The 25,950-nt window shown below is 29.0% G+C and overlaps 1 protein-coding gene across 1 annotated transcript; it reads right to left on the bottom strand.

The window, feature by feature from the left end:
* Positions 1 to 980: 980 nt before the first annotated feature.
* Positions 981 to 25,914, bottom strand: LOC142328928 (uncharacterized). Its single transcript, XM_075373101.1, has 4 exons — positions 25,809 to 25,914; positions 18,198 to 19,931; positions 9,080 to 9,402; positions 981 to 6,099 (listed from the first exon to the last, which is right to left on the bottom strand). Exons 2-4 carry the CDS (start codon positions 19,839 to 19,841, stop codon positions 5,880 to 5,882), a joined length of 2,187 nt encoding a protein of 728 aa, XP_075229216.1. The 5' UTR covers positions 19,842 to 19,931; positions 25,809 to 25,914; the 3' UTR covers positions 981 to 5,879.
* Between the last annotated feature and the right edge of the window lie 36 nt (positions 25,915 to 25,950).

Genomic DNA, 25,950 nt, shown 5'->3' with positions numbered 1-25,950 from the left:
CTCCGTTTACTTGACAATCTTGAATTTTGATAGAACAGTTTGTGTAACTTTTAGATAAATTGTTTGAGTACACTATAACCATCTTTGCACCATTTATTGTTAATTAGTTTTAAATTAATCATTCATTTAAAAGAGCAACATACATATTCATTTTCCCAAGTCTCTTGACAGGTTTTAGTACTTAGTACTACTGTTTCAACAGCATAAGTGAAAATGAAGGTAGAATTTCGAAAATATCAGTGACATATATTAGAAACAGGAGCGGTCCTAGTATCATTCCTTGAGGAACACCTACGTTTACATTTCAGATATCACTTTTTGTTTTATAGATTTTTACAGTTTGCACTCAGTAAATTATATAACTTTGCAATAATTTGTGTGCTATATCTTGTATTCCATATTTATATAGCTTAATTACTAAAATTTTATGATTGGCTGAGTCAAAGGCTTTGGTATGATCAGTGAAAGTAGAGATAATTGGAGTATTAACATCTAAACTATTATAGATTTTTTCTGTTAAATTCTGCCAAGCTTCATTAGTACCTACACCTTTTGTGAAATTGTACTGGCTTAACAACATTACATTATGTTTCACAATGAATTCAACTAATCTGGTGGAAAGTACTTTTTCCAAAAACTTTAGCTAAATTTGAAACCAGTGCAACAGGACGATCATTTGAGAAATCACTTTTATTTCCCGATTTGAAGATGGGAATTACTTCTATTATTTTGAATTGCATAAAAGTAGCATTGACAACAAAACGATTTTTTATAAGTAATATTAGTAGATATATAAATTTATTTATTTTCTAATATATTTGCGTATATTCCACTGAAACCCCTTTTTTTATTTTTTAACTTTTTTATGATTTATATTTCATTCCTGTCCATTAGATTCAAAAAGATAAAGTTTGAGACTGTTTATGGATGAAAACTTAACATTTGTTCCAAGTTTGCATGCTAAGAATTCCATCCACAAAGAATTTTACTTCCCATAAAGAATTACAGGAAGAAAATCCTAAAGATTTTTAAAATTACTTGCAGATGAACTGTTTCTGACAATTCATTAAACTGTATTGTTTTAATAAAAATGCCTACATTCCATAAACATGTAAAGTTCTATAATGTCTAAACAAAAGATTTATTGACCAATTCTTTAATCCGGTATCACATATCCTGTATCCATAATTGAAATTACAATATATTACAAAATAGTAAATACAGTAAAAATGATAAATTGAATTATAGATATTAAAATCATTATATAAAACACAAAATAATAAATAAAATATTAGTTTGATTATAAAATAATAAAACACCAAAAAAGAAAAAATATGAAGTATAAAACAATGCATGAGCTGTACCAAATTCCTGGAACTTGAATTGATACAATGAAAGTTTGCATTCAAAGTGTCTCAGAAATAACAATGCTTAGAAATAATAATTACATGGAATGTAAATCACATAAACGCATGTTCTTGTATGATTGCTTCATGTGCCAAACTCATATGCAAACATCCATGTTAGTGGCTAATCATTTTATTTAAAATACTGGATAGTTCTAGTAAAGTATTAAGAAGTGACGTTTTCATTTAAGAATTAAAATTCTAAACTATGTTAACACTTCACTTGCAGCTTATTACAGTAGAAATATTTTCCACAACAGATATTTGTTCAAAAGCAATTACACAGGTTTCAAATATAATAAAAAGAAAATATTAAAATCACACATTTAATCAATTATACAATATGATTTCGTAGAATTAAAATCACATATAATACCACTGCACAAATAAAGGCACTACAGTAGAATAGTAACTTTATAAAATGTGGAGTACATAATATAAATATTTTCTTTTAGTTAATATATTTGTTCCGTAATTAAAATTCATATGAGCTGCAACATATTTAACTTGCAGTTGTTACACAATACACTACAGCAAGGTTTTTTTTTTAATTCATTATACATTTTTAAAATACTAATATTTTATGATATATACTTGGAACAATTTTATTATATTTCATAAAAAAAAAGAAGTATATCAGGAGTTTCTGCATATTTAATCATAAACAAAATAAAACTAAGACTTCATAAAAAAAAGTTTTTTTTAATACAAAGATCATTCTTTCAACTTCAACTACACTGAGATATTAAAAATACATTCACACTACTTACATAAACAATAAAATAACAGTATAAAATTTACATTTTCAAACGTAACAAAATAAAATTAGCACTGAATAAAATAAAAACTCTATTAATTAAACGCCCAGTATTTTAACTAAATGCAAAGTACAAATTCACAGTATTTTATTTAATTGCTCAGTAAAATACTAGACACCTAGTATAAAAAAATCAGATAAAAACTAAATCCTCAGTAAACTCAAAAATGCTCAGAGTAAAATACTAAATGTTCTGTAATTTTATGGAACACTGGTAAAAAAATGTTAAACGTTCAGTAAAAATGATAAACATCTAGTAAAAAAAAATTAATACGTTCAGGAAAGAGAAAATATTAAACTAGGTGAGTATTTAATCATATTTATTTTATTTATTATTATAAAGTGGCTCTTTCACTAAACAAACTTACAAAAATCAAAAGAAAAAAGATGAGTATTTTCCAAGCACACCAGGAATAAAATCATCTTTAAAAGAAACAAGAGACAATAATATTTCCTTCAAGTAGTCTTCCAATTACTTCAAATCCTGTCAATATAATATTGGCATGCTTACTATAAACATGAAAAAATAAATCAGAATAAAAAACGTAAAGGTAAGAATGTTGGGTCATTACTACAAAATAAAATTAATACATTAGAAACACAAATTAAAGAAGAAACAAAATTCAAATTAAAAAAGAACAAAAAATAAATTAAAGTACAAATTAAATAAAATATATTTGAAATAATGCAAGTAAGTTCACTGATTAACAGATATGAAAATATTATATCAGGTAATATGATAGATAAATGTTCTACAGATAAAAATAAAATAATAATTACTGATGATTCCGTAAATAAATAAATAAATATATATATATATATATATATATATTATAAAACAGCAAATGCTACGGAAAGCTCAACAAGTACAGATTCAAAGAAAAACATTACTAAACCTAGAACTGATGACTGTACTGAGCTTTACTCCTTTCTGTAGTGATAGAGTCGTAATCTACAACGCATTAAAAATGTTGTACACAGCTTATAATTGTCCCAGTATACCAATATATATATGAATCAGTTCCTTAAATTCTGTACTATAGTAATCACACAAAATATTTAGGTTTGCAACATAATTGAATAGTTCACATTGAAAAATCTTTGTGTATAACCCATGGCTGTATATAAATTATTAGTTTAGGGTTGTACATATTGTTTAGTTCTCGTTTTTATTTTGGTAAAATGGATACAGCCTGTACAACTCTAATGAAATTTAGAACTTATTACTAGAAGCTAGTGATACCAAATATAATGAATTAAACCATATTATGAATTACATTGAATATAATTCGAATAATACCAAATAAAATAAATTTGAACAATACCTTATATCTGACAAAAAGTATATTTTCAAAAACTTTAGCTAAATTTGAAACCAGTGCAATAGGACGATAATTTGAGACGTTGCTTTTATTTCCCGATTTGAAGATGAGAATTACTTCTGTCGTTTTGAATTGCATAGGAGTGGTGGCATTGATGATGCAAAGATTTATTATAGGTGAATAATAATAATTTATTCAGAGAATAATAATAATACCTTTTATTATTAATAAAAGGTAAAATTATTTTTTTAATAATAGAAATTTGAATAATGCTGAATATATTGTAATTAAACCATTAACAAACCATGTGGGAGGAAAGGGGTTTTAGTCAGTAAGAGCTCAACACTACCACCTATGCAAGCAGATGGTTCTGGTAGAGATTTCCCCTCCTTTGACATAAAACAAAAAAAAAGATCAAGTTACAGTAGGATAGGTTGCGGTAGAGTTAACCCATCAGGTTGGTCTAGTGGTGAACATGTCTTCCCAAATCAGCTGATTTGGAAGTCAAACTTTCCAGCCTTCAAGTCCTAGTAAAGTCAGTTATTTTTACATGGATTTAAATACTAGATCGTAGATACCCGTGTTCTTTGGTGGTTAGGTTTCAATTAACCACACATCTCAGGAATGGTCAAACTGAGACTGTACAAGACTACACTCATTTACACTCAATACATATTACCCTCATTCATCCTATGAAGTATTATCTGAATGGTAATTACCAGGAGCTAAAAAGGAAAAAGAAAGGAAGGTTGTGGTAGTGTTATGTTCTTGTGAGCCAGAGTTGGTGTCATATACTTGGTATAGTGAGAAGATTCTGGGCACAAGAATTAAAATTGACAAAAGTTATCTTATCTTCATATCGGTCTATGCTCTGGAAGAGAATACAGATTTCAATACTAGAGGAATTTTATTTCTCCCTTAAGAGAATGGGTGGTGGTATTAATAATTGCAATTATTTGTTGATTGGAGTTTTTAATGCCAGAGTTACGAATAAGTCCATCCATAATGTTATGGGTCCATATGGGGAGTCAGTCTGTAATGTGAAAATTTGGCAAAATTATTTAGAGATATGCAGGTCTTCAGGGGTTATGACATCGGCTCAGATCATTATATCCTGTGAAGTGAAATTAGCTTAAGGGCAAGATGGTATATATCAAGACCACAAACAATATAGGTTACTGAAGAAAAATGGAAGACTCATTTACTATCAAATTGATCTACTAGACAAGTATATCATATCCGTTTTTAAGCAATATTTGGGGGTTTGGACAGATTAGTGAGGACCTGAGTATGAATGAGTGAATTTTAAGAGCACTAAGAAGAAAGTGGCAACGAAGGTCGTTGGTACGAGACCAAAGGTAAATAACCGGAGAAGGCTATATTTATGGAATGAGGATATGCAAACAGGAAAAAACTTTATATTTGAAATGGTTGTCAATGAGAACACAAAAAGTAGAAAAGCTTACACAGCACTGTCTAATACTGTACAGTGACTGGTGGGAAAAGTGCAAAGGGACAGTTGGAATCAGTATATATATAAGGTGGAGAAAAATGCTGTCAGACAGTCTATGGTGTACAAGATAATAAAGCACGTTAACAGATATGAAAAAGATGCAGCAGATAGTTAGGGTGGATCCATTACAATGGAAAACAAAGAGTTAGGTTAGATTACATTGTACTGTTGTTCTCAATATTTTACCTGTTTACATCTAAATATTTCACTTACATTTCCTTCAGTATTCAAATTCTGATAATGAAAGCTCAATATACTTTCTTTCTTCACAACTTCTGCTGAAACCTTGTCCAAGAAATCTTAACCTTTTTTCCAAAATTTGTCGGATTTCTGCTGCCTTTTATTCCTATAATTTCTCTGTATCACTTTCCTTTACATCAATCTCGTAACCAAGTATTTTGATCATTATTGTTTTAAATTTTTAATCGCTATTACTGTATAAAAAGGTTTTTATTTTGAGATTATGAGACATACATGAGAGAAAACAGCTGTAAGTGCATACCAAACCACGATTGCATACAGCTTTACAACCAGTGCTGCCAACCCGTTGGAACAAAAAAGTAACAATTTTTACTAGGTCCACTCAATCTAATAGTAAGTGCTATTTACTTAACAATTTGAATATTTTGCTGTGCAAATTTTTTCAAGATACTGTACGACTGATAAATAAAATATTGAACACTTAAATCTTTTTTACTGAGCTATAAGGTATTACAATACTGAGCATTTAAATGCTATCCAAATAAAAATACCTCACTATGAAGTCCAAAGATTTTTTTTATAAAGGAATAAATAAAATTCAACCAAAAATGATTCAACTGTTAGCTTGACTGCCATATTAATCGTTTTTCTAACAAGAAATCAAACAACTTTCTTGTTTTATTTACATCAATTTTTAATAATAATCTTGCCTGGGCTAATTTAATACCATTTCTCTTTTTACAGTCATTAATAATAGTATCTTTAAATTGTAAATATGATTCTGGAACTATTCGATTAACTGAACAAAAATCACATTCAGTTTTATCCAATTTTGTGTATCTGTAACAGAAAAAATAAATAAATTACACTATATGTAATTATATCTAATAATAATAATAATAATAATATTGATAATCTATAATAAAATCTAATCTAATCTATATATAAGTCATAACTCTATATATGTGCTCGTACATATAATATTTAATATTAAAAGCTATTTATATTTTAATTTTTACACAAATATTTGTTTACAGTAATATAAATATTGAAATAAGTTCACTATTTGAGCAACAGCAGTAATGTTCTTCTCCGGTAGAACATTCTAATTGCATAAGAAATTACATCTTCTAGTTTATTTTATATGTGAACCCTTTAATCATTTAACCATTCAAAAGAGAAAACATGTGCTCAACCATCAGACATGAAAAGAATAAAAACAGAGAATACTGAATACTCTTTGGTTGAATAACAACAGAGTAATACTATTTTATAAGGTAATTAAAACCTCAGTCAGACTTTTACATGATGAATTTGTTTAGTCAAGATAATTTTCACACAATTTATTTTCAAACCTATTTATATGACATCTATTACCGGAAAACTACTTATTATTTTACAGTTGATTACAAATGATTATGAAAAACTTTGACATAATTTGTATTAAAGTAAAATATCTTGTAATACTTTTGTAATCCAATTAGGATTATTTACTGTAATTATTTTGAGTAATAATATTATACTTTTAATGAAAATCTTTAGCTTTTTGATAATTATTATTATTACCACTTTATTATTCAACATGCTTATTCCATAATAGTTTAATTTTTCCAATCATTTGTTATATACATTATTTTTTTTTTAATATACATCAAAAAAGGTTTACAAAAATAAGACTATTACATTCTTAACCATGTATTACATTAATATAATCTTAAACAAATGTGATACTTCTTAATTTACAAAAACAGATTCCTATACAATCATATTGTGGTAACATTGAATTTAAGGTATTTAGTAAAACTATATTTTTTAGTAAGGTGCTTTAATCCAATAAAGTAATGTGTTGTTTATACAATCATAAAAACGTTAAAAAATTTTTTACACCAGCCTTTTGAAAATTGAAAAAATGAGGTTCCACTATATTCTTTATGTTTTCAATGTTTTAATAATATTTGAATAAATAACAAACAGAACCACTATGTATTATAAATAAAATGCTAGGATTAACAAGTACCTGCTAGTTATGCCCTCCTTTATAGACTCTGAGTAGGAAACTAAATGCTTTAACATTTATATCCAAATTCCTTATTGGTCAGCAACCAATAAGCAGAGTTGCTGTCCACCAAGCTTCACAAAGTTGCTAATAAAAATAAGGAAATATGATGAATAAATTATCAAACCCAGGACTACAACAGCAAACCTTTCGAAAGCCACAATAATAATTCACTGCTTTGCCAGGATCCCCAATGTTTAAATTATAATTAGCTTTTATAATGTCAAGATACAGAGTTCCAGTACCAAACTGTAATGCTAAAATCGTTAACAACACTAATCTGTCAGCCTCTATTTATTCATAATCTAACTTCTTATTATTAAAACTAGTAGATTGTATGGAAATTTTATTTTTATTTTTCCATGTGTTTCAATGTTTGTGTGCCAATTTTATTTGATTACTGATTCTTTGAAAAACAGAAAATCTAAACTGCATTAAAAACTATATATAATCATCATGTTCTTTATTTATGTACTTTCAATTTTGAGTTTTATAATTTATTATTTTAGTTATATATTTATCTTTAGTTATATCACCAAATAAAAGTACAGTTTACTTTTTGTTTGTCAATTTTGTGAACAATGGCATAGTTCCAATTACATGATACAGCAGCAGCATAAGTAACTTTGTAAACATATGGTATAATTTTACAATTTCTTTCTTTGGATAAGAACAGGTTTCAGAAAAATTAGTATTTCTAATAAGTTTACAGTAATTTTTTTATGCAGAAAAATTCAAATTTATAGTTACTATATTTACATTAATATTACATAATAAAAAATGGTGAAAGTTGAAAGTCTCACTTATGTCATGTTGTGCAGTTTATTATTGCTAACAGGGAATTTTTATAATAAACATTGAATAAATTTATACGGATTTTAACAAAGGTTCTTATATGCCAATAAATGCCTGACTTTTATTTAGCACAGCCCACATTAATTAATTGATTAATTGTAATGCCTAACATTAAAAGCAGAATTACAACTACTAGGCATTTTTAAAAGACCAAATTATATAGATGTACAGGATATTGATGATAAATTTAACTTATGTACTTAAGATTGAAAATTATGTTTAAAATTTATAATAACAATTTGTTTACAATTTTACTAGGAATTAATAGAATACTGACTAAAAAATTTAATGTATTAAATAAGCTAGGATATAATATATTACGTAGATTTAAAATATTTAAGGATTCATTACTGAACAAAATTTATATAAATATTCAATGTGCTATGACTAGTGAATGTTTTCTTATACCTGATATGTTGAATATTGCTTTGAAGAAATTTAAAATCTTTAAAAATATAATAATGTATAAAAATTACAATCAAAAAAGCAATTAATATTTATTTTGAGATTGCACAGCCTCACTGTAAACAGTAACATTACTGTGAAGAAATTGATCTTATCAGTCCCAGGCCAAATAATCCCATGGCTACAACAAAATGTAGTCACATCAAATGTAGCAACATCAATAAAAAAAAGCATTAAAATTATAAAGTTGATTCAGACTTGACAAGTTAAACTTGAATTTTTTTTATTTGTATATATTTGCCTGAATTGCATTATGCTGTGTGAGTGTAAGTGTTCAGGCCTGCATGCCTTTATTCTTATAATAAACATTACAGTTTTCTTAAATTTACTCTTATACAATTTAACATTTTTGTAAAATCTCATGAAATAAAAAATAAAATTAACTACATAGACTTTACTACTAAAAACTAATTATTTTAAAAATCAAGAAACAATAATAATTACCCTGGCAAATGTGTAATTGAAAGCGGTGGTGCAGACTTCCTTGATGATGAAGCAATAACTGGAAGCCCTTTATCAAAAAATGTAACAGATACTACATCTTTCCACTTTTTAGATAAATCTTCCCTGACTTTCTTTAGATCTTCATATAATTCAACACTACTTAATCTAGTCATTCCTTGTTCTCTATATTCTAACAATCTATAAAAATGGCGCTTAATTTCATAAATTTTCTTAAAACGTTTTAACAGTTGATCAAACTGTTGTGGATACATCAACTGAAGAAAACGCATTATATTTTTCTTAAAATTTTCTTTTATTGAACTCTGCAAAAAAATTTATAACATTAGCTTTAATATAGAATAGAAAACAACCTGATTTTCAAGAATGTATGAAAATAATTATTTTCTCAAACTAATTTTTCTTCATTTTACTAAAAAAGAAAAAAACTGCAAAAGGGAATATACCAAACAATAACTAGTATAATACACAAGCCACACTTTTAAATCTATTAATCAAGTGTATACAATACAATGTAGAGTGGTGCATACAAGCAGCAAATAATTCACTGTAGGAAGAGTTGCTCGATTTAAAATAAGGAACACATCTGAAATAAACAACCAATAACAACTGTGCCTAAATCTGGATAGAACAATAAACTGCATCTCTTCCAATCTGATATGTCTACAACATCAGGAATATCTCATGCAATCATACTCTGGAAGACTGAAGAAAGTGATAAAACATAGTGCTAATGGTCCAAGTAATCTTTGAACTAGTTCTTGTAAACCTATAACTTATTTAATATTCAATAAACTTTCAGTGCATGCCGTTGGCTTTTTTTTGTGTTACTGGCTAACGAACACAGCAGTTGATTTCACATGGAATGTAATTATAAAAAGATAGACAACTGTATCATACACTCTAGCCTCAATTATCAAGAGAAATGGAACAAGTTGAGACTCAATTATTTCTTTTCTTTTTTTTTAAGGGTATTTAACCTGCTTTACAGATGAATTTTAATTCTTCATGAAAAGAGGGTTCATATTTCCTTGTTTAGGACATCATGGAAATAGTCTACAGCAACAGAAAGATTTTTAGTGTTGAAGGGGAAACCAACTACCATATATTATTACACTTGAACAGACCATAATATAAGTTGGCCACTATTCTACAATTGCATGGATGGTTATTAATTATCTACAATTCTTATTTGTGGACACTGCTCTACTTTTCTTTATGATGTCTTAATTAGATAATCTCCCTCTTTGAATCATGAGACCTTGTCGTTGGCGAGGGGGCTTGAGTGCTCAGTGATACAGAATAGCTGGACCGAAGGTGCAACCATATCGGAGAGGAATCTGTTGAGAGCCATACTGAGGAATAATTCCTGAAAGAGGGCAGCAGCTCTTTCAGTAGTTGTTAAGGGCGTAGGTCAGGGCGACTTAAACGACCACATCAACATCACTCAATCCTCTGAGTACTGTGCAGCTGAAAGCAATGGAAAACTACAGCTGCTTTTTTCCCAGAAAATGTAGCTCTCTACATTTTTATATAAAAATGAAGGAGGTGCCTTCCTTGGTAAAACATTCCTGAGGTAAACTAGTCCCCTGTTCGGATCTCCACGTGGGGAGTACTAAGGAATGGATCAACAGAAAATTAAAAAATAACATTCTAAGAGTCAAAGCGTAGAATGTTAGAAGTCTAAAAATGGTTGGTAGGTTATAACATTTAAAGAGGAAAATGGATAGGATAAATAAATGTAGATGTAGTAGGAATTAGTGAGGTTCAGGGGGAAGAGGAAAATGATTTTTGGTTCAGGTGAATCAGGTGATTCAAAATAATTAACTCAGCTTCAAATAATGAGTAGGCAGGAGTAGGTTTCGTAATGAACAAGAAGATACGGAAGAGAGTAGAGTATTTCAAAATGCATAGCAATGGAATCATTGTAATAAGGATAAAATCAAAACCTAAACCGACAACGATTGTTAAGTCTATATGCCTACAAGCATCCATAATTATGATGAGGTAGAGTATGTATACATAGAAACTGATGAAGCAATTAAACACATAAAAGGAGATGAAAATTTAATAATAGTTCGAGATTGGAATGCAAGCATTGGAAAAGGCAAGGAAGGAAATATAATGGGTGAATACGGCCTGGGCAAAAGGAATGAAAGAGAGGACCAACTTATAGTTTTGCATAATTTAGTAATTGCCAACACCCTATTTAAAAATCATAATAAAGAATATACACATGGAAAATGCCAGGTGATACTGCAAGGTATCAGATAGATTATATCATGGTTAAGCAAAGATTTAGAAATCAATTCATTGACTGCAAAACTTACCCTGGAGTAGACATTGATAACAACCATAATTTAGTGTTAATGAAATGTAGATTGGGGTTTAAAACCTGAAGAAAAGGTGTCAGATGAATCGGTGGAATTTAGAGAACCTTGAGAAAGAGGAGGTAAAAAAGATTTTTGAGGAAGACATCGCATTAGGTCTGAGTAAAAGAAGATAAGGTAGAAAATGTAGAAGAAGAATGGGAGAATGTTAAGAAGGAAATTCTTAAATCAGTAGAAGAGAACTTAGGCAGAACAAAGAGAACTGGTAGAAAACCTTTGATTTCAGACGATATATTGCAGCTGATGGATGAACGTAGAAAATATAAGAATGCTAGTAATGAAGAAAGTAAAAGGAACTATCGACAATTACGAAATACTATAAACAGGAAGTGCAAACTAGCGAAAGAAGAGTGAATTAAAGAAAAGTGTTCAGAAGTGGAAAGAGAAATGAACATTGGTAAAATAGACGTAGCACACAGGAAAGTCAAGGAAAATTTTGGGGTACATAAATTAAAATCTAATACTGTGTTGAACAAAGATGGTACACCAATATATAAAATGAAACGCAAGGTCAATAGGTGGGTGGAATATATTGAAGAGTTATACAGAAGAAATGAGAAATGAATTAGAAAATGATGTTATAGAGGAAGAAGAGGAAGTCAAAGAGGATGAAAGGGGATAAACAATACTGAGATCTGAATTCAAGAGAGTATTAGGAGATTTGAATGGCAGAAAGCCTCCTGGAATAGACGGAATACCTGTAGAATTACTGCGTAGTGCAGGTGAGGAAGCAATTGATAGATTATACAAACTGGTGTGTAATATTTATGTAAAAGGGAAGTTCCATCAGACTTCCCCTTCATGACTATAATAATAAAAGATTATTAGAGAAAGCAGGAGCAGATAAATGTGAAGAATAAAGAAAATTAGCTTACTAGCCATGCATCAAAAATCTTTACTAGAATTCTATACAGAATTGACAGGAGTGGAAGAAGTGTTAGGAGAAGACCAATTTGTTTTCAAGAAAAGTGTAGGGACAAAGGAAGCAATTTTAGCGCTCAGATTAACAATAGAAGCAAAATTAAAGAAAAACAAACCAATATACTTGGCTTTTATAGGCCTAGAAAACGCATTCGATAATGTACACTGGAATAAAATTTTTAACATTTTAAAAAAAATTAGGGTTCAAATACAGAGATAGAAGAACAATTGCTAAAATTTACAGAAACCAAACAGCAACAGTAATAATCGAAGAACATAAGAAAGAACCCAATAAGAATGGAAGTCCGATAAGGATGTTCCCTATTACCATTACTTTTTAATCTTTACATAGAACTAGGAGTTAATGAAATTGAAGAAAAATTTAGATACGGAGTAACAGTACAAGGTGAAAACATACAGATGTTACAATTTGCTGATGATATAGTAATTCTAGATGAGAGTAAAAAGGATTTAGAAGGAACAATGAACGGCATGGATGAAGTCCTACACAAGAACTACCGCATGAAAATAAACAAGAACAAAACGAATGTAATGAAATGTAGTAGAAATAACTAAGATGTACCACTGAATGTAAAAATAGGAAGAGAAAAAACTATGGAGGTAGAAGAATTTTGTTATTTGGGAAGTAGAATTACTAAAGATGGACGAAGCAGTAGCGATATAAAATGCCAAATAACACAGGTGAAACGAGCCTTCAGTCAGAAATACAATTTGTTTACATCAAAAATTAAAAATCATAATAGAAGAATATACACTTGGAAAAAGCCAGGCGATACTGCAAGGTATCAGATAGATTATATCATGGTTAAGCAAAGATTTAGGAATCAACTCGTTGACTGCAAAACTTACCCTGGAGCAGACATTGATAGCGACCATAATTTGGTGATAATGAAATGTAAATTGAGATTTAAAAACCTGAAGAAAAGGTGTCAGATGAATTGGTGGAATTTAGAGAACCTTGAGAAAGAGGAAGTAAAAAAGATTTTTGAGGAAGACATCGCATTACGTCTGAGTAAAAAAAGATAAGGTAGAAAATGTAGAAGAAGAATGGGAGAATGTTAAAAAGGAAATTATTAAATCAGCAGAAGCAAACTTAGGCGGAACAAAGAGAACTGGAAGAAAACCTTGGGTTTCAGACGATATATTGCAGCTGATGAATGAACGTAGAATATATAAGAATGCTAGTTATGAAGAAAGTAAAAGGAACTACCGACAATTAAGAAACACTATAAACAGGAAGTGCAAACTAGCAAAAGAAGAGTGGATTAAAGAAAAGTGTTCAGAAGTGGAAAGAGAAATCAACATTGGTAAAATAGACGGAGCATACAGGAAAATTAAGGAAAATTTTGGGGTACATAAATTAAAATCTAATAATGTGTTAAACAAAGATGGTACACCAATATGTAATACAAAAGGTAAAGTCGATAGATGGGTGGAATATATTGAAGAGTTATACTGAGGAATAGAATTAGAAAATGGTGTTATAGAGGAAGAAGAGGAAGTTGAGGAGGATGAAATGGGAGAAACAATACTGAGATCTGAATTTAAGAGAGCATTAAAAGATTTAAATGGCAGAAAGGCTCCTGGAAGAGACGGAATACCTGTAGAATTACTGCGCAGTGCAGGTGGGGAAGCGATTGATAGATTATACAAATTGGTGTGTAATATTTATGAAAAAGGGGAAGTTCCGTCAGACTTCAAAAAAAGTGTTATAGTCATGATACCAAAGAAAGCAGGGGCAGATAAATGTGAAGAATGCAGAACAATTAGTTTAACTAGTCATGCATCAAAAATCTTAACTAGAATTCTATACAGAAGAATTGAGAGGAGAGTGGAAGAAGTGTTAGGAGAAAACCAATTTGGTTTCAGGAAAAGTATAGGGACAAGGGAAGCAATTTTAGGCCTCAGAATAATAGTAGAAGAAAGATTAAAGAAAAACAAACCAACATACTTGGCGTTTATAGACCTAGAAAAGGCATTCGATAACGTAGACTGGAATAAAATGTTCAGAATTTTAAAAAAATTAGGGTTCAAATACAGAGAGAGAAGAACAATTGCTAACATGTACAGGAACCAAACAGCAAGAGTAATAATCGAAGAACATAAGAAAGAAGTCGTAATAAGAAAGGGAGTCTGACAAGGATGTTCCCTATCCCCGTTACTTTTTAATCTTTACATGGAACTAGCAGTTAATGATGTTAAAGAACAATTTAGATTCGGAGTAACAGTACAAGGTGAAAAGATAAACATGCTGCGATTTGTTGATGATATAGTAATTCTAGCCAAGAGTAAAAAGGATTTAGAAGAAACAATGAACGGCATAGATGAAGTCCTACGCAAGAACTATCGCATGAAAATAAACAAATACAAAACAAAAGTAATGAAACATATTAGAAATAACAAAGATGGACAAATGAATTGTGAAAATAGGAGGAGAAAAGATTATGGAGGTAGAAGAATTTTGTTATTTGGGAAGTAGAATTACTAAAGATGGACAAAGCAGGAGCGATATAAAATGCTGAATAGCACAAGCTAAACCAGCCTTCAGTAAGAAACCCACCGGGTTGGTCTAGTGGTTAACGCGTCTTCCCAAATCAGCTGATTTGGAAGTCGAGAGTTACAGCGTTCAAGTCCTAGTAAAGCCAGATATTTTTACACGGATTTGAATACTAGATCGTGGGTACCGGTGTTCTTTGGTGGTTGGGTTTCAATTAACCACACATCTCAGGAATGGTCGAACTGAGAATGTACAAGACTACACTTCATTTACACTCATACATATCATCCTCTGAAGTATTATCTAAACGGTAGTTACCGGAGGCTAAACAGGTAAAAGAAAGAGCCTTCAGTAAGAAATATAATTTGTTAAAATCAAAAATTAATTTAAATGTTAGGAAAAAATTTTTGAAAGTATATGTTTGGAGTGTCACTTTATATGGAAGTGAAGCTTGGACAATCGGAGTATCTGAGAAGAAAAGATTAGAAGCTTTTGTAATGTGGTGCTATAGGAGAATGTAAAAATCAGATGGGTGGATAAAGTGACAAATGAAGAGGTATTGCGGCAAATAGATGAAGAAAGAAGCATTTGCAAAAATATAGTTAAAAGAAGAGACAGACTTATAGGCCACATACTAAGGCATCCTGGAATAGTCGCTTTAATATTGGAAGGACAGGTAGAAGGAAAACATTGCGTAGGCAGGCCACGTTTGGAATATGTAAAACAAATTGTTAGGGATGTAGGATGTACGGGGTATACTGAAATGAAACGACTAGCACTAGATAGGGAATCTTAGAGAGCTGCATCAAACCAGTCAAATGACTGAAGACAAAAAAAAAACATCAAAAATTAATTTAATCATCTGGAAAAGAATTTTTAAAGTATATGTTTGGAGTATAGCTTTATATGGAAGTGAAACTTGGATGATTGAAGTACCTGAGAAGAAAAGATTAGCTTTTGAAATGTGGTGCTATGGGAAAATGTTTTAAAATCAGATGGGTGGATAAAGTGACAAATGAAGAGGTGTTGCAGCAAACAGATGAAGAAAGAAGCATTTAGAAAAATATAGTTGAAAGAAGAGACAGACTTATAGGCCACATATTAAGGCATCCTGAAATAGTCGCTTTAGTATTGGAGGGACAGGTCAAAGGAAAAAATTGTGCAGGCAGGCAACGTTTGGAGTATGTAAAACAAAATTGTTAGGGATGTAGCATGTAGGGGGTATACCGAAATGAAACAACTAGCACTAGATAGGGAATCTTGGAGAGCAGCATTAAACCAGTCAAATGACTGAAGGTAAACAAAATGAAAAATTAGATATTTTCAGAAGCGTTCTAAACTTTAGCTTCACTAATAAATAAACTTTATAAGAACTGATTTACTCTCCTTACCTTTCCTATGGTTATTGTTATGCTAACGAACTATCAAAAAAATGTATATGAATTTGTATAGTGAGTGAGTCTCCCTCCCTCTCTATCACTCCCTCCCACAAACATCCCCCCTCCCTGGCTCTCTCTCTCTCTCTCTCTCTCTCTCTGTGTGTGTGTGTGTGTGTGTGTTATGAAAAGGACAGAAGGACATGGTTTTTAAGAAAGTTTAGAAATAAATAGATATATATATTGATATTTAATATAAACAGCAATGGAGAATTAAATCAGACACTAGGTAATCTCTACTTAACCTTCTCACACTTTTCTAACCAATACAAAGTGAAGGGATATTTTTAAATAAAGTACTGAAGAAAGATAATAAACAGAAAGTAAAAATGTAATATTATCTTAACAGAGAATAATCATTTTTGCCATCATATATTTTAGGACATGCCATTAAAAAAATTATTGAAAGAATACAAATAATAAAATTAAAAAAATTCTTAACACAATAGAACTGAGTCAAGAAAGTAACAACAAAATATTCTCAAAATTATTCAAAGCCTATACCAATGATTATAATTCAAGTAAAAGTTATTAGATACAGAGCAATACCAAAGTAATGTACAAATATAAGTTATCACAAGTCATAAAATAAAATTTGCAGAGATGATGAAGCCTCACTGGAGAACAAATAAGGTTCAGTGGCTGAAATTTAAAATAGCTGGATATTTTCTGCACACACTTTGTAATAACATGTTTTAAACATGGAAAAAACATTGTCTCAATACTGATTTAAAAATCCAAAATTGTAATCTGAAACCAAACAATAGTGATCTATAAACTAATCAGTCCTAGATTAACTAGTGTTACCATGCAATCCAATTCAACAACTTCAGTACATCATTTAATAAAATATACACTAGTTAAAAAACATACTACATGAACAGAATTTTTACTTTCTCAGCAAGTACAGTTAGAATAAAGCAAATTAAGGGGGAAAGTATGGTGATAATGTCAAAAATGGGGTATTGGATTTTTTACTAATTTTTACATTTTAGGGTCCAACTAGTTCATCTAAACCAAAAAAACCATATGTATAAAAAAATATTAAAAAGCAGTAACCAATGCAAAAAAAATGTGTTTTATTAATGGTTGGTTTCATCTTGTTTATGCACATATACACATGTGTGTCACACTGCTTTTGAACTTGTATCTCAGGATTGACCAAATAGATTTTTTTTCAAATTTGGCGCAATTATTTTTATTTTTATTAAAGAAAATTTGTTACCTACAATGAATATTTATAAATAATCTAAAACAACTTTTTTTTAAAAAATCAATCCCCTCTTAAAATTGAAATATACGTTTTTTGTTCTTTTGCTCTATCTCCCTTCAATTTAAAAATATTTTAAAACTTTTTTGAAAAGTTTATAATGCATATAAATAGAGCTATCAAGAAATGTCTACAATTTTTTTAAATTATAGACCCAGGATCTAAAATGAAAGTTTTATTGAAAATTATGTTTTTCTTACTGTAGCTTTTATTGGAGGGTGTGTTAGATTTAGAGAAAACTTCACTTTAGTAAATTTTTTAAGACTAACCTGTAAATGAATATTTTAGACCAATCTTTCTTAGAATTTATTCCTCAACAAAGAGAACATATATTCTGCTTTTTGGGTCTACTAACTCTTTTAATTTTTATTATTAATAGTTGGGAAAGTCATTTAATTAATCAATTTTAGATTAATTAAAAAAAATACCCTTCCAAGATTACAGACAATGATTATTCAACACTGAATATTAAAAACTCAATAAAAAAATATATTAAAATATACCAGCAATAAATTAAAAATAACATATAATATTGTAAAAAATGATAAAAAATATATATACATACCTTACATTTATTAAACCATAAAAAAATTGTTATGGGTTGGAATAAATTATAACGGCAAATAAAACGTTTCCTCCTAATACGTTCAGATAATCTAAAATTATAACTTTTAACAATAGAAAATGACAATTCCATAATTAAATTACTATCATCATCAACGTCACTTGACATTAAACTATTATTATTATTATACCTTAAAACTGTTAATAATTCTTCTGCTTTATCATCAAATTCATTCTTTGATGTATTAGAATCAGACTGTTCTGTAATAAAACAATCTGATGACTTCTGGCCAACAGAATTATAAATAATTCTATTAACATTTGAAAATGCTGTTTTACTTTCAGTAACATTTATGGAAGTTTTTAAAGAAGAACAAGCCTCTGAACATCTTTCATCTTTCATCAACTTTGGTATAAAAATGTGTTTATCTTCATCATTTTCAACACAACATATATTTTTATTACTTAAGTTATAATTATTGTCATAAATACAGTACTGATTACTACCACATACGTTACAAGTATGATTCAAATTTTTCATTTTTTCAGCTCTATTTTGTTCAATTTTAACATCCGTTTCTATTTCTATTGTTTTATCTTCATTATTACATACACATGACTCACCTTCTGCAAAATTATCTTCATCTTGTTTAATAAAACCAGATAAAATTTGTTCAGGTTTATTTTCCGATACCATATCAATATCTAAATTACTGTTACTTCTACAATTCAAATTTCTCATTTTTTGTTTCTCACAATAAAAATTAGACACTAATGAGAAATTTTCTTCATCAAAATTCTCAACTTTTAATTTACAATTATTACTAAATGTATTTTTTTCAAGTATATAATCTTCAGATACGATATTTTTATTGAAAAAATTATCACAATCATTATGTTCTCTTGTACTATTAACTACAGAATCAACATTTTTATCACTGAAATCAAACTGTAATACATTACAACCAATATTATTAAAATTTATGTTTAAATTATTATCACACTTTTTCAATCCAATTAATTCATTATCATCTGCATTAATATCTAAATAACTGATATCATCATATTCTGATTTGATATCTGGTAAAATTGAATCATAAAAATTATTGTCCAGTAATGTATCGTTATTTAATTGTTTACAATTATCACTATTTTGTCTATCACAGTCAATAATACCTGATGCACAAGGCATTTCTTTATTTTTTACTTTTACATCAAAATTATTATTATTATTATTATTATTATTATTAAGTAAATTAGATGTATCTAACATATCTGATAAAATATTATTATTAGTTCCTTTTCTTAACTGTTCAGTTTTATCATAAACATCATCTGAATCTGACCAATTCTTCATATAATTATATTTATGATGAGAATTTTCTAAAATACTGATTAATTCATTACATTTTGGTTTCAATATAAAATGATCAAAATAATATTTCTTACATTCATCGGCGCTACGGTTATCTATCATTTTAGCAATACCTTCCCAATTATCAGGACCGCAAATAATCATGGCATCTAACAATTCTATTTCTTCATTAAATGACCAATCTTCATTTTTTGTTTTTATACCCATATTCATTGTGCTATGATGTTTGTAGATAAATGTATTATCATGATCAAAGTTTTTCTTTGACATTTTTATATCATTTTATGTCATTAAAAGGTGCATAAATTAATATTTCATTATTTCATTGGAAATAAAATTATTTTTTGGCAATTTTTACACCTGAAATAAATAAAAAATTAAGATGAATAGACAGATCAAGTACAAATATTTTATTCAGTACAAAGTAATATTTATGATAAGCAGTTATTGAAATATAATATAAAAAAGAACAAACCTAAAACTAAATATGCACTTTGTTAATCACAATCGATGAGAAAAGGGAAATAAGTTACAATAAATGCATAGAAACAATTCTTGAATAAAAGAACTAATTTACCAATCCCAATTGCAGAGTGGTAGTGTCTCAGCCTTTCATTCCGAGGTCCCAGGTACAAATCCCAGTTTGGCATGACATTTTTCATACACTACAAAATTTCCATATTCATATCTCACACAAGCTTCTTTTTGTGAATTCTGTGGTGAATTAATTCATCAGTCAAAAAATAATTATAATATTGTAATATTTATCAATATTTACAAAACATTAAAAAGAGTATTTCTACCTGCATTATAAAATGAAAAAATACTGAAAACTATTGGCTACAAAGTTAAATAGTATTGCTTTGGTAGACCAAGCCAAAAGTGGAAAATTAGCTCACATAATTTTTTAAATTGCATAAAACTCTTCATTAAGACTCCTACCATATTCATTCAGATAGATAAACAGGGTTGTACTATATTAATTCATATATGCTGTTCGATACAATTTTACTTTTTTTTACTTTATTGATTTGTTCACCTGTTATAAAGTTTGGAACTAATAATTAAAATTTCCAAGTAAGTTTAAAGCAGTATAAACATAATCAACAACATATGTAATTTTACACAAATAAAAGTATGAGTTTTACACAATTAAAAATATGAATTATGTTTAACTCATATAGATATATATGAGTTACAAGTCAAAAATTTGCAAACTAATTTTTTTTACAAACTTTTTAAAGAAAAGTATGGTATTAATTTTGATTACATGGTGGAAGTGAGGGATGAAAATGAATTAATTTTCTTTACATTTTGAAGTATGAGGAATACAAAAACAACATTCACTTAAATTGGGGTTACCTTATATATTTACAGGCCTATGAATAACCAAATCAGCTGATTTGGAACTCAAGAGTTCCAGCGCTCAACTAGTAAAGTCAGTTATTTTTAAACGGATATGAATACTAGATCGTGGATACCGGTGTTCTTTGGTGGTTGGGTTTCAATTAACCACACATCTAAGGAATGGTCGAACTGAGACTGTACAAGACTACATTTCATTTACACTCATACATATCACCCTCATTCATCCTCTGGAGTATTATCTGAAAGGTAATTACTGGAGGCTAAACAGGAAAAATAAAGGCCTGTGAATAAAATTTTGTAGTTCAAAAATCTCCAAACTACTAGATCAATTTCATTGAATTTAGATATGCTGTAGTAGTGTATTTGAAGTTATACATGTGAAAATTTGATTTTGATTTTGTCAAATTTTGATTGAGTAAAATTAATTGAGTCATTCTTGAGCTACGCTGAATTTAAGGTCAAAAAATTTGAGTATAACAAGTTAGAAATGTGGTAATAGGTTTGTTATGATGCTGCAATTTGAAACGAACACTGATGTTCCATTCTAGTGTTACCTACAGTATTTTTTTTTTTTTTTTTTTATTGTCAGCAATATTAAACGAAATTAAAAAGAATATTAAAATACTAAAACTAAATTAAGTTAACAAAAAGTCTGTCTTACGCAGAAATGCACAATATTGTTTGCATTAGCAGCAACAAAAGTTAAGTATAGGTTTTAAACTTTTTAATTACTATTCAAAAAGGTTTATAAATACAGCTTTTTCCAGATGTGACATTTGAGCAGATAATACAAAGTATTGTTGATAAATTGACAAGAAGATTGCGACAAGCCATTTTTAAAACATTAAATAATGTACATTATAATAAATCACTCAACATGAAGACAAAAATCTTAAGCATTAGGTGATTAAGTTTAGATGATATCCAATTCTGAAGCAAACATACATAAATAAATTTTGTCAATCTTAATTCCATTTATACAAAAAGATGGATAATTCCATCAAAAATACTTTTAGTTAATTCAATGTAATTTAACTAAGAAGTGGGAAATTTCAAATAATTTTCCATATATTTATTTTTAAATAATTAAACAATTAACAATGAATCACAAAAAAACAACTCTCACAATCAATAGAGCAATACTAGAAGGGATGAAGAAATGCCATGGCAGTAGGAAGTAAATGAGCTTTATTACATTATCTGGTATATTAGTTCAGATAATTTAAAGGAACTAAAAAAATTTCAAAAAGGAAAAATCCAACATACATTAATAACAGAAACTGGAAGGAGGTACACACCCAGTCAACAACAAAGACCCTAATTATAACATGGATGAATATTAACATGACTTTTTCACTCATTTCTTATAGTTTATGACATTCATTATGAATTTATTTTAAGATTTTATTAAGTATTATATGTCATAAAAGTAAAACAATTACAACTGGAACACACTTTGCCTAAAATAGATAAGATGTGATATTAGTTTTACATCCTAAACATGTTTAGATAAAATAAACATGCAAAATATACACTTAGTTAATTTACATAAATTGACTCGCACGTACGTTAGACAAAGCATTCCATCTACATAACAGGCTGATGTCTAAATCAGTTTTTCTTTTATAAGGACAAAAATGCATATAGACAAAAAAGACGAGTCTAAATCAATTTTGTACATAAGTTCATGTATATTTATGTAAATTAGTTCATTAATAATGTATAATACAATGGTCCGTCAAATATAAAATGGAATTATAACATTTATTAATACATTTTACAAATTTATTAATACATTTGTAACATTTTAATACATAAAATTTCAAGCTTTTCTATTTAGGCTCCCTGAAGTTTTACATATTTTCCCCATGCAGAAGTTAGTAGATCCCTTGTTCATAAAAAGTCTGAGGAGTGTCATGAGCAAATTACACATAAACTCCTCTAACTTCAATGTCGCTCTGAATCAATATCGTTCCAATGCATCCTTTAATGACACAAACAAAAAGAAATCACAGGAAATAAATCTGAACTGCATGAAGAATGTTCTACGTGTTTTCCAGTAAATTTTGTCAATTCATTCTGGGGGCTGAAGGTTGTAAGATCTGGCATTGCCATGAAGGAAATCACATCTCTGATCGGCTAACAGCATACTTTGTTCTTGTAGACAACTTTTGCCTTTGGTATTCAATAGTTGACAGTAGTATATGGCAATTACTACAGTACAACATTTATCAAGAAAATTACCAACACCAATATGGCTTTCCAGTCCCATAAAATGGATACAAGGACTTTTCCAGCTGCTGATTTCTTTTTGCTTTTATAGTGCAAAGCACTCTACTCCTACTACTTCCTTCCTTTGAATTACATTTAGAATACTCTTCCCCACACTTCTACCATCAATATCCCTTTGCCCTTGCCCACTCATGTTTGTATGCAAGCCATGGAGATAAAAGCCTCATATTAAGATGGCTCAATATTTAAGATGGAAATACTATATGCCATAACACTACTACTTTACTTCAATATCTTTTCTAGGTTTTTTATTCAATGTCTGATTTAATTAAATGTTTGTACAATAAAATTTAATTTCACTTTTTTTTTGTAGCTCTTCATTTCCTTCTCTACACAAACTTGATAATGTCCATAGTTTGCAATACAAAAAATAGTCTTGCAATAGTTCTTATATCTAAAACGTTTTTCATTTTATACATAAAAGAAATTTACATGTTTTATTTTATTGTATTTATGTATGTTTGTAGTTATGTTTTTAATATACGTTCTTTTATGTACATTTATAAATGTAACGACATATATGTAAGAGAAGGCTAATGTAAAATTACTTATTTACATCAGTATGAATATTAGTGGGAAAAAATTTAATTATTAAAACGTAACAATTGATCTGTTTTTGTATCACCTCCTGTTTTCAAATCAATCAGTAATTATTTCTAAAATAATAATTATTTCTTATTCTAGAACTCTGTAAGAATCATTACATTTCATAAGTCTTACCTTAAAAAAGTCTAATACAGATAATTTTTAAAAACTACTTGCAGAGATTTGCAAGGCCTCTTAATAATCTTAAATAATCAAAGGGAAATTAAAGGATCTAATTTGTTTGGCAAAATTTTTATAATTCTTGCTTTTCTTGAGAGAAATATACAATCTCACAAACACTGTTTCTTCCTTCAATGGTACTTCTTGTCAAACATGGACCATTAAGGCTCCCACAAACCAGCACAGAATATTTTCAGCAGCAAATAAATTTGAAAGGCCCTATGTATAAGTAGGTATGTTCCTGATCAGGTCAGCACTGCTGTCCAGCAGTGAGAATGTGTGAATTTATAAAATTAAAACTACTGCAATTTTATTTTGCTATCAAAGTTTTTATAACTGCAGATATTTTGACATTTACGAAACCTTGTTTTAAAAAGAAATAGTCATCAATTATAGAAAAGTTGCTACAAACTTTTCATAAATATCAAATATTACATGAACAATTGCAAGAGGATTACAAGATTATAAGGAAAAAGGGAGTTTGTGATTAGGTTTAAAATTTTCATCAAAACAGACACTGTCTTGTTATAAATATAAAAGTGCCTTACATACTTTCTAAGCTGTGGCATCAAGGAATGAAATTCCTTATATTCATTTCTTTATAGATTAATATCACAGACCCATTTTTTTATTCCTGAAAAGGAACAAATATTGACATTTTCCACAAATGTTGTGCTGGAACTAATGCTTTGGTGTGAATAACCCTGCCAATTTTATCTCCACTGTGACTGTGAATATTTCACGTCAGTCTGTGAAAAGCTTTATATGAGCTGTATTTATGCAGACCACACTGCATAAATTTTTCTGGATGTAACTTAAAAATGTATTAACCTAGGTAAAATAGTACTTTCCAACTTTTAGAACAATTATTAATGTAATAATACTCAAATTATTTTCATTTTTGATGAACCTCTCCACAATGAGCACACATGCAGTACCTGATATGAAACTCTTCAGGCCACCAAATATAACTTTTGTCAGTGCTAGTGGTAACTCATTAAGTTCACATACAAACTAGATGTTAACAATTTTTTTAACATTTTTTCATTACACAAACCATTTTTGAGGTTAATGGGTATGTGCTTGAACTAATCTAAATTATGCATTTTAATTCAACACAATGTATGTAATGAAGAGGTTTTGGATTTGAGTATATAATGAAAATGACAAGATACATTTCCCAATGTATAAAATAATTACAAAAATAACTTCAAAAGTTACAACTTTCAGTAGTACCGGTAAATTAAGCTATAAAGACTATCGTAACAGTTCTTGTCTCAGAAATGGACCATTTCCTCTATGTAGCAGGTTTGAATTGCAGAATATCACAATAAGAAACATTATGCTACTTTCTACATGTTCTGAACAAATTACTTGTAAAGGGTACAAGTTTACCTTTATAACAGAAAAAAAAAGGTCGAAAGAAAGGGCACCACAATCGAAAACGCGACGTAAAATTACAAACAATGACCACGCTTAATAGTAAACAGTCCTTGGACAAAACTTAACCTTTAAAATTTACAACCTAACGAGCGAAAGAAAATAATGCTTCAAGGTTAACCGAAGTTAAGCAACAGATCACAGAAATGGTGATAACAAAAAAAAAATACATGCAACCTAATTGAAGGAAATGAAAAGGTATTCAAGCATTCGACAACGTTGCTCGTTACTAGTAACTCATATCGACAGTACCTTTCGTATATTTCACATCCATTACAACAAATATTGTGCAGAAAATCAGATTTTTCAAAAACCAATTTTTTAATGTAAACAAAATTAACTTATATCTAAACATACAAGTAGAACACTTACTTTAAAAACAGTCTGTTCAAAAATACTAATGGAACCATTCTTAATGAATAACGAACGACATACAAATACACTCAACGAGTAAATCGATTTCAGCGTTTCAGATCTACTGGCAAAGATTTCCGCTCTTTCGAAATGAACTACG

Source organism: Lycorma delicatula, chromosome 8 (assembly GCF_047948215.1).
Source record: "Lycorma delicatula isolate Av1 chromosome 8, ASM4794821v1, whole genome shotgun sequence".
In the NCBI taxonomy this organism is placed as follows: Eukaryota; Metazoa; Arthropoda; class Insecta; order Hemiptera; family Fulgoridae; genus Lycorma; species Lycorma delicatula.
The sequence above is the reverse complement of the archived record's forward strand: the minus strand, read 5'-3'. Positions and strand labels throughout refer to the sequence as shown.